Genomic DNA, 16,948 nt, shown 5'->3' on the forward strand with positions numbered 1-16,948 from the left:
AACAAAGCGAGTGGCTAGTTATCATTAAAGTAAGTTTCTGAAGACAGTTATAAAGTGTGAATGAGAAAGTAGCAATGCTGTCAGAACAAGCACGTAGGCTCCTGGAGGCCGCTGCTTTGAAAGCTGACCCCAACGCAGGTATATATTTTGTATTTGAAACAATCATTCGAATTCCTTTAAAATCACGGCATCGAGACACACTGCTCGTTTGTCACAGGCTTGGCCACTACATCCTCAACTACGAGTTTGCAATCTTCTTCTGTAAGTTAGTGGCCTCTTTCGTGCTTCTTTCTTTTCTTGCTTGGGCTGCCCTGAGTCGTAGCTAATCTTTCAGTGTTTGTGGCTGAGCCAGTTTGCCGTGCCTGCCCTGGCTTATTTTTCATAAGATGTCTGGAGGAGAGATTTTCCAAAGCATGCAACTCTTCATTAGACGCGGTTTCTGCCAAATCTCGTTTCAAAAGTAACCCCGGATCTGACAGCTCTGAAGTTGGCAAAACTTTGACAGCTTTGCTTTTTTTCCACTATTATTTCCCTCGGGACTAATCGATCACTTCCAAGAGAAGCTCTCTTGGGGTGGTCGGCGTCTTCCACAGAGCCGCGGTTCCTGCGTTTCTGTTGTGCTCTGGCCCCTTGTGGACTTTGTTTTGGACCCGGGGATGCTGACTCACAGCTACAGACAGGGCTCCCGCGGAGAAGCCCCGTCTCTAACCGCGTCCCAGGATGAGGTTTCTGCTGGCTGCTGGTGCCTTCTGGTGGGGGCTGATGCACTTTCTCCAGCTTTGGAACAGGAAGCCCCCGGTGGCTCTCAGCTGCCTTTATGTAAGCCTTCGCCTGTCCCGTGGACGGGGGACCGGATGGGGCCTGGCTGTCCCCCCTCTTCCGTGCTACCTCCGCAATCACTGAGTCACTGGATGTTCCCACACTGTTCCTGCTGCTCCGTGATTTGCTCACGGTGCTCCTTTTCGTTTCAGTTCTGTTCACACTAAAACAAAGAAAGATTTTTTTTGTTTTGTAAAGCTGTAATGGCCAGGTTTCCTCCAGGTCCCCCTTGTCACACTTCTTACACTTGAAGCAGGACGCATGTACTACTCTCCCTTCTCCTCACCCCTCGGCCAATCTAGGAAAATCCCCAAGTGTATATTTACATGCAGACCAGATCAAGCAAGAGCCATCACACTTTCCAGTACACGAGGACACAGTTTATTTATCGATCACTGGGTTATCTATGGAGTTATGATGGAGTTCATATTTTAACTAAGGCTGAGAGGCATTCATTTCAGATGTTAAAGATCAATATTGCCTACATTTAATACATTGATTTTTTTCCCAGAAGTAAATGCTCAAATACATCCAAAGCACAGGCTCTGTGTGTGTGTGTGTGTGTGTGTATAAGAACATGCTTGTACGTACACAAAGCCCCTTTCTACAACACACATACGACTGATAATGTAAACTGCACTCTAAGTAAGTGTGAAATTCACTTGGAGGAGCAGGACAGAAGCTGCCCAGGGAGAATTCAGAGACTGGAGCCTTGTGAATGGCAAGGAGCTTCTTAAACCACCAAACCCGAAATATTGAGACTAAAATATTTCTTTAGCCTAAGCTTTAGTCTGGGAACCAATACGTATGTCTGTGTTCTTACTGTTGCTTTGAGGGGCCCAAGGATTATCACAGTGACACGAGGGTCAGAACAGGCACCTTAGGAAAGGAGTGTATTTTTTCAGATCTGTCTGGGGTTGCTTGGAAAGTTGTACGAAATACCCTCAACAGGTGCTTTTCATCTTCAAGGCGCTTGTCATTAATTACTCTCTGAGACACACCTGTGAAGCAAGGCCTTGCTCCCCAATGTCCAGAAAGTGAGAGAAAAAGAAAAGGAAAAGCCAGTCTGTGACTTAGAGTAGGGTCAGCGCCAGAGGGGCTTCTGTGATTAGGGTCCGAGCACTCCTGCTGAATTCTAGACCTCGTGCTATGTGCCAACCCATACAGACAGTCCAGAGGGAGGAGAAGGAAACTCATGGGACCTACAGGTCTTGCAGAGCGTTTCTCCTGAGCTCTGAGCCAGGAGGAAGCGGCCTCTCCACGCATGCAGCATGATCCTCTGACGCTCCTTGGAGAGCTCTTCCCGGCTATTCCAAAAGATAACAAAAGTTCAACCAGAAATCTATTAGCTGAACAGGAGGAAAAACAGTTCCCCTCCAAATGCCCCGGTGAACAGATTTCATTTGGTGAGGACTGGATGTAACTACGTCATGTTAAGCTTTTCCAATATTTTTTAGTTTAGAAATTTTGGGTAAATTGTCACTTCCCTTGGCTTCTCAGCACATGTTTCATACATGAACGTGCACCACAAACGTGCAGGATGGTGATTCCAAGACATCTGAGAACTCTCGGCCACTATCTGATATCTCTGTGGCCCCGTGACGACGCCCCAGGGTCAGTAGCCAGGCAGCCGTGTGACTGTGGGCCTGACCTTCCGGAGAGACCTGGTGGCACAGTGGTCTGTACCCTGATTAGCCTCAGAATTCTTACATTTTCTCTATTGACAAAAATGCAAAATATGGCTTTTGCAATACTCAAGACAGTGTCAAGAGTTAAGCCTTTCAATACGGGTACTTTGAAAACTGGAGTTTGTAATCTTGGTTACTAAAAAACTGGGAGGTTTTTTTTTTTCCTTAAACTGACAGCACTAACATGGTTTTAGATAATTCTTAGGTAATGTATCTATCTATCCTTATATATTCCCATGGAAGCTTCATAAGGAAGCAATTATAAAACGTAAAAACCTCCCAACCATCACCAACATTGACCCATTTCTTACTTTGGGAAAGTTGTTTCCTTTTTGTTAGCATGTAGATCATTCAGAAAACGTGTTAACTTCTTTTATTTTCTGGTACACTTCTAAGTACCCTTCTCCAGCCAATTCCACAGTAAAATGTTGCTGCTACAAGGAATGGTGTTGGTAAGGTACCAGTAGGTCCTAGCTTTAGACCTACACTGGAAATAAGAATGACAGCCCCAGAGAGCCTGGTAGGCGGCAGCCATCAGTGTGATGCCCGGGTGTCCCACAGAGCGATGCCATGAGCTTCATACAATCACTGCCCTGCGCCACTAAGTACCAGCCTTTAGCTCTCACTAACTCTGCCTATGGTTCAGACCTGGACCAATGTCACTCAGAGTCATGTCCAGTTATGACCCAAGTCAGTTTGAAGAGTCAGTGAATAGAATACAATAGGTTTTATTGGATTATACTGCATTTTGATGCCTGTCCCTTTTCTTTTCCCTAAGACTTACTAGATGACTAAAAAGGACTAGTTTAAAAGTTAAATGACAGAGAGAGAGATTGAGATTTATGTGTGAAACACTTCTAAACATGCCCTATAAGTACAGTAGATCTCCCCCTTACAACCACACCCTGTAAGTGCTGTATTTTCAGAGCTGAACAATTAACATAAGGAGCATGAGTCAGGCTTTGAACAACTCTGTGGGAACCAGAAAGCCTTTTGCTATTAGGAATGATGTAAATTCCCCAAGGCTGGAAGAAGTCCACAATGGAGGCAGACAGGGTCATAAATAACAACAATGGATACTGCACAGACCACATAACATACGATGCTGTGATAGTGACACTCTTTGCATCTCATATTCGATTCAACCGCTGCCTTTATTTATTTATTTATATATTTTTTAAGCTTAGAGAGCACTCTGCATTTCCTATGGGAACTTCAAAAACATCTCTAAAAAACACAGGACAATCGACTCTCCTCCCGAAGTCCTCTGACAACAAACAATGGGGGAAATGTCCTTGGAAGAAAACAACAACAGAAAGAGTGACAGTGTGACAGAAGGAAATGTCTAGCTCAAAACGTACAAAACCTGTGACTTCGTGTTTTAAAAAAAAAAAAAGAAAGAAGGAAAGAAAAGAAAAAGAACAAAGAAAAAGGTGAGGCAGGGTCTCCCGCTTCCAAATTAAAACCACATTTGGCAATTTGTTGAAGGAGGCATATTTACATTTGTATGAAGACTGGGTGGGCAGGGGAGAAAAGAGATTAGACTCCTTCAGCCCGTGAACTGTCAGATTTCATTAGAAATCTCTCACTCTTACATTTTAGGGTTAATTCACTCCCCTTTGTCACTAAATCGCAGCCTCCCGGTGCCCCCCAAACAAGTATCTCAGAGGAAGCAGCTACCACCTCGGAGCAGGACTTCCCAAGGGACTTGTCGTGATTACTAATGGCTTCTCACATCTGGCATCAAAATGCAACCGTGGCTTATACAGAAGCAAAAGTCTTAAGGCTGAGGTGGCAAGTGCCTCCAGGACTTACCCGGATGACATTGCTGCTTTTCAGATTCTGTGTGACTAACGACCCTGACATCTTCTGCAAAGAATACAGACAAACCCAACATATTCAAGAAGGCTACGGGCAGGCCATCCAAAGTCCAGAGTGAGCACTGCACGGGGACTCAGGATTTAAGAAACAGGTTAACCAAGAGGATTGCTATGGGTCATCATCAATCATCAATGATTCTTCACAACCTGGACGCTAGCTCTGAGTCTAGCTAAGGAAGAAAATGCTGCAACTATCTTTCCCTGGTCACCTCTCCCCCCATTTATTTATTTACCTTTGGTAATACTTTGAGGATTTTCGTTTTAAAAATGGCCACCTGTAGGGACTTCCTTGGTGGCACAGTGGTTAAGAATCCACCTGCCAATGTAGGGGACACGGGTTTGATCCCTGACCCGGGAAGATCCCACATGCCGTGAAGCAACTAAGCCCGGGCACCACAACTACTGAGCCTGCGCTCTAGAGCCCGTGAGCCACAAATACTGAAGCCCGCGCGCCTAGAGCCCGTGCTCCACAACAAGAGAAGCCACTGCAATGAAAAGCCCGCGCACCACAACGAAGCGTAGCCTCCGCTCACCGCAACTAGAGAAAGCCCGCGTGCAGCAACGAAGACCCAACACAGCAAACAATAAATAAATGAAATAAATAAATTAAAAATAAAATAAAATAAAAACGTCCACCTGTAAAGGTGTGTCTATATACAGTTCCAGGGAGCAACCAAACCGAAGTGGAGCAAGGCCACCGGCCCCAGAAGTCTAATTAGGGAGATACCCTCCTCAGCAGCTTGAGCGTCCCAGGCGGGCACCCAGAGCAAGGGGTCAGGCCCGCCTCCATTCCTGGGGATGCTCTGGAAACCAGTGGATGCACCGTACGTCAAGGACAGCCAAAGCCCATGCGCCCCAGCACAGGCCCAATGGGGAGGCAGAGCAGGTGAGTGTCTAAGTGTGATGGGGGTGGGTATTACCCCCAATGCTGTCTGGTCTGACCTGGGAAACATATTTTAAATTCCTGGACAGAAAGGACTACAAAGAGAATACCCACCAGAATGAGCTGGGTTGAAATGTAGTTAGAAATACTAGTGGATGTTCAAGTTACAAAGCAAGTTGCAATTGTGGATAAATCAAGGATTTATTCACTCCACAGTGACTTACTGAGTACTACTTTTGAACAGAACACTGTTGGATTAATGAGGGATGGGGAGTGAAGGTGGCCTCAAAGAGACATTAAAAATACCCTCTCTTAAGTTTATATCCTCCTCAAGGAGTCCATAAAACATACCCAGGCCTCCCAAAGGCTAGTGGGAAGATTAGCTGTTATCAGAGGCACAGAGGGAGCTTTTCAAAAATATTGATTCTTGGGACGCATCCCTGGAAGTTCTGAGTCACAAGATCTGGGGTGGGGCTAGGAGATCTATATTTAGGCTCCCAGGTGATTCAAGGACTACTGATGTGCATGATACAAAGCTCAAGAGAGCAGAGCAGCAGGTACACAAATGTAAACACCAAGGGAGCATCGGGCAGAGAGCGGCCCAGGTATGCAGCATCAAAATCACCTGGGGAGGGCTTCCGTGGTGGCGCAGTGGTTGAGAGTCCACCTGCCGATGCAGGGGACACGGGTTTGTGCCCCGGTCCGGGAAGATCCCACATGCCGTGGAGCGGCTGCACCCGTGAGCCACGGCCGCTGAGCCTGCACGTCCGGAGCCTGTGCTCCACAATGGGAGAGGCCACGTCAGTGAGAGGCCCGCGTACCGCAAAAAAAAAAAAAAAAGAAAAAAAGAAAAAAAAAATCACCTGGAGAGCTTGTTCAAAAACGTCCAGGATTCTACCCCAGAATCTATTGCATTTGGATTTCGGGGCTGAGGGGATGGCGGGATCAGGACACGCACATTTTAGCAAGTTCCCCAGTGATTCTGATACCCGGCAGAGTTAATAAACTTCTCTTCTTAGGGGCATGGAATTGAAAACCAAGCAGAGTCATCCAATCAGGCACCACTGAACTCTGCACCAAGCATTGTCTGAGGTCCTTGCAGAGACGGACATGGACCCACAGAAAATGGTCTTCCTCTCATGGAGTCTCCATCCCAGTGGGGAAGACAACAAACAAAAAACCATACAATGTCAGGTGGTGATGATGTTATGAGGAGAAGTGAACCTCTAAAGGGTTGCTGGGGTGCAGTTTTACATACGGTGGTCAGGGAAGGCTATGGGAGGTAACAAGGTAAGCTCTACCCACAGACCTGAGTGGAGGATGGGCCGCACAAGCACCTGAGAAGAGCATTTCAAACCTGGGGAGGGGTCAGGGAGCAGGTAAGAGGTGCTTGTGTGTGTGTGTGTGTGTGTGTGTGTGTGTGTGTGTGTGTGTGTTGATGATGGTAAGGCCATTGGAAGGTTCCAAGAAGAAAAGTGACTTGGTATCTTAAATGGATCACCTTGGGTATAACAGAGGACAAGGGTGGAAGCAGGGAGATCAGTGATGAGGATACTGCAATGGTCCATTCAAGGATGGTGGGTCTTGGAGGAGGCAGGTGGTGGTGAGAAGTAGTTTGACTGGAAATACAATTTGAAGGGAGACCCAACAGAATAAGCTGATGGCTTGGATACAGAGAGTGAGTGGAAGAAAAAAGTCGAGGATAACTCCATGATCCGTGCTTTAGACAACTGGACGAAGGAAGTCACCCTTTACCAATACAGGAAGTACTGGGGGGGGGGGGGTGGCCTTGGGGAAGTTAAACCGAGAAATGCATTTTAGGTGTAAGCTTTAAGAGCTGTCCTGGATGAAGAATGGAGATGCTGAGCAGGTGGCTAAGCTCCAGCTTCTAGGAAGAGAGAGAGTTCTGTCTGCAGACACAAAGCTGGGAAGTCCACAGAGACGGTATTTAAAGGTATCTGTCTGGACGAGCTCTGGTGCGAGTGCATTTGGACGAGAAAAAAGAAGTTGAGAAGATGAGGATTCAGGAAAGAAGACTAAAAGGGAATCGTTAGTGAGGAAAGAGAAGAGTCAACATAACATGGTGTCCCTGGAGGCAAGAGGAGAAATGGCTTCGTTAAAAGTGACAACCGTGTCAAAAGCTACTGAGCCTTCAGGAGTGAAAACTAACCAGTGGAAGGTGACTTGATGAAAGCTATTTTTGGTGAAGCGCTGGGACCCAAGCATACCTGGAATGTGTCCAAGAGTGAAGTGGAGGCAGAGTGGAGACCAGCACTCTCCAGTGGAGATATGACCTGTGCTGTACAGGTGACTTTAAATCTTCCAGGGACCCATGAAAAAGTAATAGGAAACCGGTGACATTAGGCTTCAATAATGCATTATTCAACTCCACATGTTACCTTTACAACGCGTGATCCATATACAATTATTGAGAGAGTTTATATTTTCGTACTGCCTTTGAAGTCTGGGGTGGATTCTACACTTCTAGTATATCATTTCTGACCGGCCACACTTCAAATGCTTAATAGCCAGATGTGGCCAGTGGCCACAGTACTGGCCAGCATGGGTGCGGACAATGCTTTTGGAGAGTTCTGCAGTAAAGGAGGAGCAGAGAAACTGGGTGGTAGCTGGACTGGGCACGGTGGATAATGGAGGGTGAGTCTGGGATGACTCTGCAACAGGCATATTTGGTGGGATGTGATCAGCCACCATGTGTCAACCTGCAACTGAGTTCCAGGCACTGTTTCAGAAGCTTTGCATGTATTCACCAATGACACCCTCAAAACAACTTGGGGAGGCAGGGAGTTTTCTTATTACCGCGCCGCATTTGTGGACAAGCGGCACGAATGCAATCCCACTGCTCATCGGACAGCATGGCTTCTTGGGGACATGTTGCTGCCAGTCCCCTGGCACCTGGCTGCAGGCCCCCAGGATATCAGTATCAGTCCAGGGTGGATAGATCCTGGGGGCCATGATGTCAGCTGACCCTGTGTGGGCACCAGTGTCACAGCTCAGGCCAGCTACTGCCTGCCGCAGCCTGGTGCACTGGCCCCCCTTACAGCCCTGGGTGGAAGGTATGGCAGAAGTTATCCCGCCAAACTCTTGTTTCCAGGATTGTAGAACATTCTGCCAGATATGAAGGCAGTAACGGGAGAAGGGGAAAAAAAAAGATCCTCAGAGCTGTTAAGATTTTTCTCACAGAAGCACTTAATGCAGTAACATGGTACTCTCAGTCTTTATCTTTTGAGAGTTGGATCTATTTTCTCATGGTTATATACATGAGTTTCTTCTGATTCTGTTTTGTTTACTCCAAATGAAAACAGCTAATAACCCAACCAGGATATTTTAAAAGTAATCCATAGAATATCAGAATACATAGCCGTTAAATCACATTCATAATGTGACTGTATCTGAATTCCTTGTGATCACATCTGCTCAGAACGACACACCCAGAAATGATCACATCAGGTTAACACTCCTGGGATGCAAGGTGGAGCACAGAGGTGAGGGGGACAGAGGCCAAGGAATGGCACCACTTGGTGGCTTGTCCCAGAGCCAGTTCCTTAAGCCCCTCATAGTTGGTTCTTGATTGTTTGGGGAATTTAAATGTAGCAAGAGGTATGAAACACACTTTGGAAACTGGAAAGCATTGAGCACGTTTTCTTGACATTGTTGTGAAAGAAAATCTGACACCTGCGCAGACCACATGGGTTTATAAGAAGGCGAAGGACGCTTTGCATCTGTAGGAAACTTACATGATTAAATTCTTTCCCCACATCTCACTGGGGTCTCACTGAGTATTTGGCAGACAGGTAGTGTCCCTATTTGACAGAACGAGACCCATGAGATTAAGTGTCTAAGGCCACACATTTAGCTGGGGGCAGGATTGAGTCGAGAAGGCCTGGCCCTGGTGCAGCACTCTCCCCACTGTGCCCAGGGGGTCAATTTGCCGTCTTGGTTAGAGATGGAGACGGAGGAAGAGTACAGAACACTGAGCCCAAAGTCCGTGGGTCCAGCTTCCCTAGGTCATTATCTCACTGTGGCATCTAGACAAGCCCCTTATCTTCTCTGAACATCAGTTTCCTCATCTATTTTTAAAAACAGGGGGGGAGGTGATAATAGCTATATAGTGGGCCCTCACCCATCTCCTGGAAACAATACACAGATTTTCTTTTAGGGAGTCATGTCCCCACTGTCCATCCAAAGTCCATGCCTTTCCGGAGGACCCATCTCCAAGCCTGACTCCAGAAGTGGGCCTGTGAACCAGGCCAGGCGAATCGGAGTTCAGAATTCATGAGCCTCATAGAGATGCTTGGGCTACAGTGGCCCAGGAAGGGGCCTGCTCTCTTTTCCCATGAACCTGCAGCCACCAGGACCAACCACCACATGGAGGCTGACCACGAAGCCAAACAGTGGAAGGCAATGCCAACAGATGGTGAGAAACAGTCCTGATGGAAGTCTCTGTCCTCTGATCTCTGGGCTTTTGAGGCACATGAGCCAAAAACCTCCCTTTTCTTCCTAAGCCATTTAGAGCTGGCCTTCCTGTCCCTTGAAAACTAAAAGGTTCAAGACTGACACCATCTCTTCTCAGGTTTGTTGCACTTAACAAGTTATTGTATGTGACAACACTCGGCAAAACTAAAAGCCTTTTGCAAACAATAAAAGCAGCACAAAGGTAATATATTATCAGCTTATGTGGGGGGAGGGGCAAATACTAATATTAAAGTAAAAACCTGGAACTACTTTCAGTTCTTCATGACCTTGTAATAATAAGGCAGAAAGAAAAGTTCTCCTCCTAGTTCAGTGTGATGCCTGATGACTTCCAGGAGTGTCAGCATGGTGAAATGTGACCTGACACAAAAGGAGCTGCTCACAGAAAAGCAGCCCAAGTAGAGCCTGAAATACGACAGTGACCACAGTCTTAGACAGTGACGCAACCTGGTCATGCAGAAACCACACGTCTTAAAATGAAGAGGTCTCTCTTTCCCAAATTTGACTTCTAAGGTTTTCTTAAATTATTTGATATTTAATAAGTGAAGGAAGTGAAAAGGACAAAACAGATGGGACAGAGTAGTCACAAACAATTAAAAGAAAGTATAGAAACATACATGTGTGCATTGGCTCAAAGGAACCAAAGCAAAAAGAGGTACATGAAAAGGAAAGTGGTATCTCAAGAATCCCACCGTGGCCTGAAGGTGTTTTTCTCTGCAGGTGATAACGATGGAGGATGTCTGCACTGAGATGCCGCAGACAAAGCACTCGGTATAAGGACCAGTCCTCATGAGACACCCACCAGGCAGACATGACCTCCCCTAACACAGAGATGAGGAAAGTGACACCCAAGAGGCCATGCCATCTGCCCAATTCCCAAGGGACAAGCCTTTGCGCTTCACTAGGGTCCTCTGGCCCCCAGGCCCTCCATCTCTCTGCCCTCCCACGAAAGGACAAGTCTCTAAGGGGAAGAGGAGCACAGCCTTGCTGGTGATGCTGCCACTTGGGTTAGCAGCAGATACCCTAAGGTACCCTAGTATGTTTTTTTTGTTTTTTTTTTTTGTTTTTTTTTTTGCGGTATGCGGGCCTCTCACTGTTGTGGCCTCTCTCGTTGCGGAGCACAGGCTCCGGACGCGCAGGGTCAGCGGCCGTGGCCCATGGGTGCAGCCGCTCTGCGGCATGTGGGATCTTCCCGGACCGGGGCACAAACCCGTGTCCCCTGCATCGGCAGGCGGACTCTCAACCACTGCGCCACCAGGGAAGCCCCCCTAGTGTGTTTTTTAAAAATAATATTTTTTAAAGTTTTCATTCCTTCTGAATTGATGACTGTGAAACTATCTTGTGCAGATGTAGGGAAGTACCAATAAAATAGTTGAAAAGAATGTTAACCTGAAAATGAAATCAGTGGAAAAAAAAAAAATCAAGGAAGTGATCTTGCAGGAAGTACACATTTCATAGGGATTTTCCAGTGTACACTTACCTAACCCTCGAGAACCTAAAAATAAATCCTAAACAGCCTTGGGCCCCACAGTTGAGTCTCTGGTGCCACACAACTGTGAGAAAACTTGGGTGCTTGAAAGAATTTGTAAGTTTGGAACCAATGCTTCTTAAGAAGGGAGAGCACTCACTGACCACTCTGAGAATTGAAGAGAGCTATTTCACTCTGGCCAGAAAAACATAAAAATACATACCACTCTTTAAAAAAATTTCAGATAATTCATGAATCATAGGTTAATAATGCCCAGTTTAAAAGTTGAAGGGAAATAGCTGTGAAAAATAGAGAGAAACTTAATGGCAATTACCCCAGGCAGAACTACCCCAACCCTTGGAGGTCTCCTTATTCAAAAATACCTTCCCTCAGAGGCCTGTGGTTGAAAAATGCCAACACCCACAGGAAGGTTGCCAGCCCATCGTTCGTGGTGGTGATCTTTTCCCTGACATCTCCCATGGCCAAGCTTGTGGGTCTGGACAGGATGGGAGAGGAGAGAGGTGGGTAAATGTGCAGGGCAGCCAGGCAGGTGGCAGGACTGGCCAGGGAGGGCCCACTGTGGCCCTGGTTGCCGGTGGGAAGAGGCGTGAGAGTCAGAGCAAAGACACCACAGATGACTGTCTGATTTCACAATTCTGCTCAGAACTGGCCCTCTGCCCAGGGATGCAGAAGGAACAGCTCTTCCCATCTCCCTCAGACACAGACAGGGAGACCCCCTTTCCAAGTCTCCAATCTCATGATAGTGACAGACTTCTGTGGACTCGTCTGGGAACCTCGCCCCATTTATGGCATTGCTTCCTTGGGAAAATGAGCACCGAATTCTAAATCATCTGTGTACTAGTGAACTTTCCCAACATAATCCCCTTGCACGTCGATTCCGTCTGTGCTATCGCCGTGGGTGTTCTCATGGCCGTGTGGCTTTTAGGAAGTTGGCCTGAGAGATCTGCTGGTTCCCAGCTCCTCTGTACCTCAGAGCAGTGACTGGGTCCTTCCTCCAAAGCAATGTCTCACTGGGAGTATACCGGCAGCTACTGGAAATGAAAGGCGTTTTAACCGGTGGTCTCTACTCTACCTCCTCCTCCCCTGGATGGTGGTTAACAGAGCTCCCGCAGGAGGTCTTGAGTTTACGCTCTTGTTGTATCCCTTTGTCCGTCACTGACTTGCTGCCAAAATGGGGCTTTGTCACTTAACTCTTTGGTACTCCAGTTTTCATAGTTGCAAAATGAAGCTGGGTTGGCAAATGGAGATGAAAAATGAGAGTGCTGAGCTTCTTGAGAAAATCACATGTGCAAGTACTTTTCTCATTTCTGGCACAGGGGGTAAGGTGTTTAGCTATCTGCTACTCTGGTGTTAATGGCATTTAAATTAACTCCTCTTTGGGGAAGAATGGGAATGATGGTGATAATAACAATTAATATTGCATTGGCCCTTTAGAGTTTACATTTTCGTATTGATCATCTCACTTGATCCTTGGGAAGGCTTGCATGGCAGGCATCACTTTTACTTCTGCTTAATAAGTCTGGGGATGGATGCTCCAAGAAGCCAAATGACTTGTCCAAGGTCATCAAGTGAGTGAGGGGAGAGAAAGTGGTCAAAGTCAAGTCTTATAATTTCACTTGATTCCTTTTTCACTTGTTCTATTCCCTGCCATGTTTTGCTTAATTCAATCGATCATCTAAGTAGTCATGAAAGGGAGATTATAGGCCTCTCACAGGAAAGGTACATTATGGGGAAAAGGCACAAAGGATTAGAGGCCCCAGATACATCCTATTCTAACTTACCCTATCTAACTATTCTAACCGAGATACGTCCTACCCTAACTTATCTATTCTACCTGTTCTAACTCAGCAAAGGGCAGGTTCCTTTGGAGGGCTGGAGATGGGGGCCAGGAGACATCTCGTTCACAAGTACTGCTGGCTAATCATTTGGGAGAATTTTATTATTAGGAAGGGAGAACAAAACCTCAGTTTACTGTAACATACAAGCAAAGGATAGTTGATCTTAAAAGAAAATGACTGCCCCTGAGAAAAAATTTTCTTATGATCTCTGTCATTGTCTAGAAAAACTATTCTAGACAGACCAGACCAACCAAGAGCATCTTCATCGCCCGCGGCTCCTGCCCTGAAGCATTTTCATTAGCATCATCCACCTGCCAGTCCACACAAGGGATGCCGCTATAGTTCCCATCCTTATCCAGCCCAACCACAGGCCTGGCTGAGGACACAGACACCTACCACACAGTAAAAACGTCACGTAATTGAAAAGTAAATGATAAACTCACTGAAAGTTATTTTCCTTACTACGTAAGAAGTTTTTATATAGTAAGGAGTTTGTGAAATACAAAAATACCAATAGAAAAACTGACATAAACAGACAATTCACAAATGAGTGGGTCCTAGTTAAAATAAGTACAGACCAAACTTAGTTATCAAGTATGAACTACAGAGGAGTACAGACTAGATCATTAACAGAGGTTATCTTTGGGTTGGGAGTTGTGGGTAATTTTTAGTTTCTAAAATCTTTTGTACACTGAACATGTACAATTTTGGTAAGCAGTTATTAAGTAAAAAACTAAGTTCAGAACACTGTGGGAAATGCAAAATATGGAAATGACCTCTTCCCACTCAAGGAAATTTGCCTAGTGCTACAGGAATCTCTTGTTAATGGCTTCCATGTAATTTACCACTAGCATTGTTTAGGAAATACAATAAGATAAGAAGAATGGATTCTTAAAGTCTACCATACAGTAAGAAAAACCTAGAAAAATCATCCACTACTTATTTAATTTTTTTGGTACAAAAAAAAGAGTTCCTCTCTTGAATGATCTGTTTTAAACTTATGCAGAAGTTTCCTCAAGGAAGCTAAATAATTCTGTCATCAGGGTACAGAAGTTAGTGCACAGTCAAATTGTTGTTTATTTCTTCTAGTCTAATAACTTAAGGACTGAAATGTTTCCTTATAATTTCTATTTATCTTTCCTAAGATTAAACTATAACTCTCCCCTGAAATTTTTTTTTTCAATCACAATTTTTAAAGCTGTGAGTAAAATGCTCTTTTGTGCAAAATCATTTTGTGGTTTTTATTTAGCTACATTTTCATCTGCTTTCTCTGATAGAAATTCAGTGTGAGAAAGTATTTTTGAGATAATCTGATACCCTCCCCCTTGACTGAGAGGAGGGCTAATAAGGCCTACAGAGGTTCAGTTAGGCACAGCTGAGAAATATGACAGCCGAGCTAAAAATAACCGAGGCTAGGGCAGTTTATTGCTTCTTTAGACTCATTTGCATTTCAGTTTTATACTCATAAACTAGAAGGAGGATTCTTTAACATTAAACAGTAGCTTGACTTAAGAGAAGTGTTCAGTTTAGTGCTGAAATATTGTCTCTTGTCAGGGCGTGCCAGCAATCCTTCCACTCTGGGCGAGGGCCTAGTGCTTTCTGAAGAATCTTAACAGCTGTTTTCACAGCTTGGCCACAAATCAAATGAAGGTGAGGCAGAGCTTCTGAATATCTTAACGTACACACCCACTTTTCTGCAGCTCTAGTGCTAAATGTCATTTTTAATTTCCCAAACAATCACAGACTTTTACAGCTTAGGTTTAAAAGAAAGTAACTTAGAATTTTGGACTTCCCTTCCCGAATTGTAGAGAGCAGTTGAATGAACCATTAAAGTGCAGAACGGGTACGTCTTTAAGAAAAAAGGAGGCTCTATTAGAATTACAACTTTTAGGTCACCTGGGTCACCTTCAGTACCCTTGATCTGCCAGACTGTAAGCTCCTTGAGGGCAAGAGCACTGTTTTTCTTTTTCTTTGTTTCCCCAGTGCCTACCAGAGCTCCTGGCACACAGCCAGTACTCAGGAAACTATGTTAAAATGTGATGGTGAGAGCAGATGGGAAGGTCTCCAGAGACTAGGAGCCGCTGTAACCAGTGTTCTATGAGACAGCAGCTTTGTGTTGACTCTGAAATGTCCCAGATATACACAGAGTTCTGTGATTATTTACACAATAAAGTTATTACTTTGGAAAGTAAAGCTATGACTTTGGTTATGTTCGTTATTTCTTTAATAAAGGAATGATAAAATGATAAACAATTTTAAATTTCCCAAAGCCCCCCTGGGCTTTACATCTAAAGAAGAAAGCAGTCTTTACATGGGGACCTGGGTTTGTAAACACGAAAGAAAACATTTGCTGGAATGGGATACACCATACAAATTTACTTTCTGCTCTTAGTATTTCTAGGGAAAAGAAGGTGAAGGGAAAACAAAACTATGAAAATAAGGTAAAATCTTGCAAAAAGGTTTCCCAGCTCCATTTCTAGCAATAGGTCCCAAACTTAGGCTATAAGGGCTTCAAGATTTCTTATGAGAAATTGTAGTAAGAAAAATACAATGACTCATCTCGTAATAATGCCCTTTCTTCCCAAAGTACACATCATGATTCCCACATCCCTGGCACGTGGGCACTCAGGGCAGAGCTATTGCAACAACACGGAGCACCTCCCCGCATGGAGTCCCTCGTGCACGGGGGTGTGCGTGTGACAGACCTCCGTGCACGAGGGACTCCATGCGGGGAGTCCCTCGTGCACGGGCGTGTGCGTGTGACAGACCTCTGTGGTGCTGGGGGGCAGCACTGACTGCACTCGTTCTGCCCCCAAAGGAGGGGGATTACTCCCTCTGGGCCGCCTGATCAGGAACAGTGGTTCTTTTGTGCAGCCACCTTTAGGAACCTGGGAGCTGAGTGCATCTGGCTTCCCTGTGTCCAGGCGGAGCAGCTCTGAAGAGGCACTCGCAGATTTCCTAGCTGACTATTATTTAGACACTGAGGATCGAGGAAAGGAAAGGAAAGGAAAGGGAAAAAGGCAGGAGAAAAGGCATCTCTACTCAAGGCAACAGCACGAGTAAAAGGCGCCCTGGCTGCTGCCCAGGTACTGACTCACCGCCATCACTTCTGTGGCTGGGGAAGAGGGAGTTCAGTAAACAGTTATAGGAAAAATAATTGACATTTATACCAAAGAAGTACCTCTGATACAGCTGCTCAGGAAGCCCATTCTCCAGGCCTCGCTCAGTCAGACATTCCTGGAGAGTAACTACCAAGAGAAAATGAGACGGATCCGGCCCTTTGGTGAGTATCAGTGTAAACTGATAAAAGAATTTGAAGCTTTAAGAAATGTAAGGAAGTTCAAGGGATACTCAGAGGAGAGCCAGACCTCACTGGCTTTGAGCATCTGAGAGAGAGTAAGAATATACGGGAGTAACTTTGCCTTCTCTCTGGCAGAAGGCAATTCTGGGAGGGAAGGATTGTTTATTGATCCTTAAGTAGCTGAGACTGGAGGGATCTGCAGACATCAAATATCAATGAGGACAGAGTCCATGGCACTTGTAATGGAAGGACTGTGGCCTTGGCTGGACGGGCCATTTGTGGGAGAGAGGGCCCTCTGCTTGACCTGGGTATGTTATCAGTTCTGGGGGAAGGAGCTTGAGGAAGCAGTGGACAGGCCTGTGAGGAGGGGCACTGTACAGGCAGGCTGGCCACGCAGAGGGGTGCACGGAGCCTGTGCCTGGGATGGAGCCATCTGGCAGTGCCAGGTGTTAGCTGACTTGTATACGTGTGGCTGGGAAAGTGTGTATGTGAAGGATGGTCAGAGGTGGGGAAAAGGGAAGCTCAAGAGACAGAGACTGACTACATCTAAAGAGAAGCA

The 16,948-nt window shown here is 45.7% G+C and overlaps 1 protein-coding gene across 1 annotated transcript in view; it reads right to left on the reverse strand.

Annotated features, from left to right (window-relative positions):
- Positions 1-266: 266 nt before the first annotated feature.
- SLX4IP (SLX4 interacting protein) overlaps positions 267-16,948 on the reverse strand; it is a 65,924-nt gene continuing 49,242 nt past the window's right edge. Inside the window, 3 exon segments of the mRNA XM_065893260.1 lie at positions 267-515; positions 517-982; positions 2,026-2,126. Coding sequence (XP_065749332.1) covers positions 267-515; positions 517-982; positions 2,026-2,126 — 816 coding nt within the window.

Source organism: Phocoena phocoena, chromosome 15, assembly GCF_963924675.1.
Source record: "Phocoena phocoena chromosome 15, mPhoPho1.1, whole genome shotgun sequence".
NCBI lineage: Eukaryota > Metazoa > Chordata > Mammalia > Artiodactyla > Phocoenidae > Phocoena > Phocoena phocoena.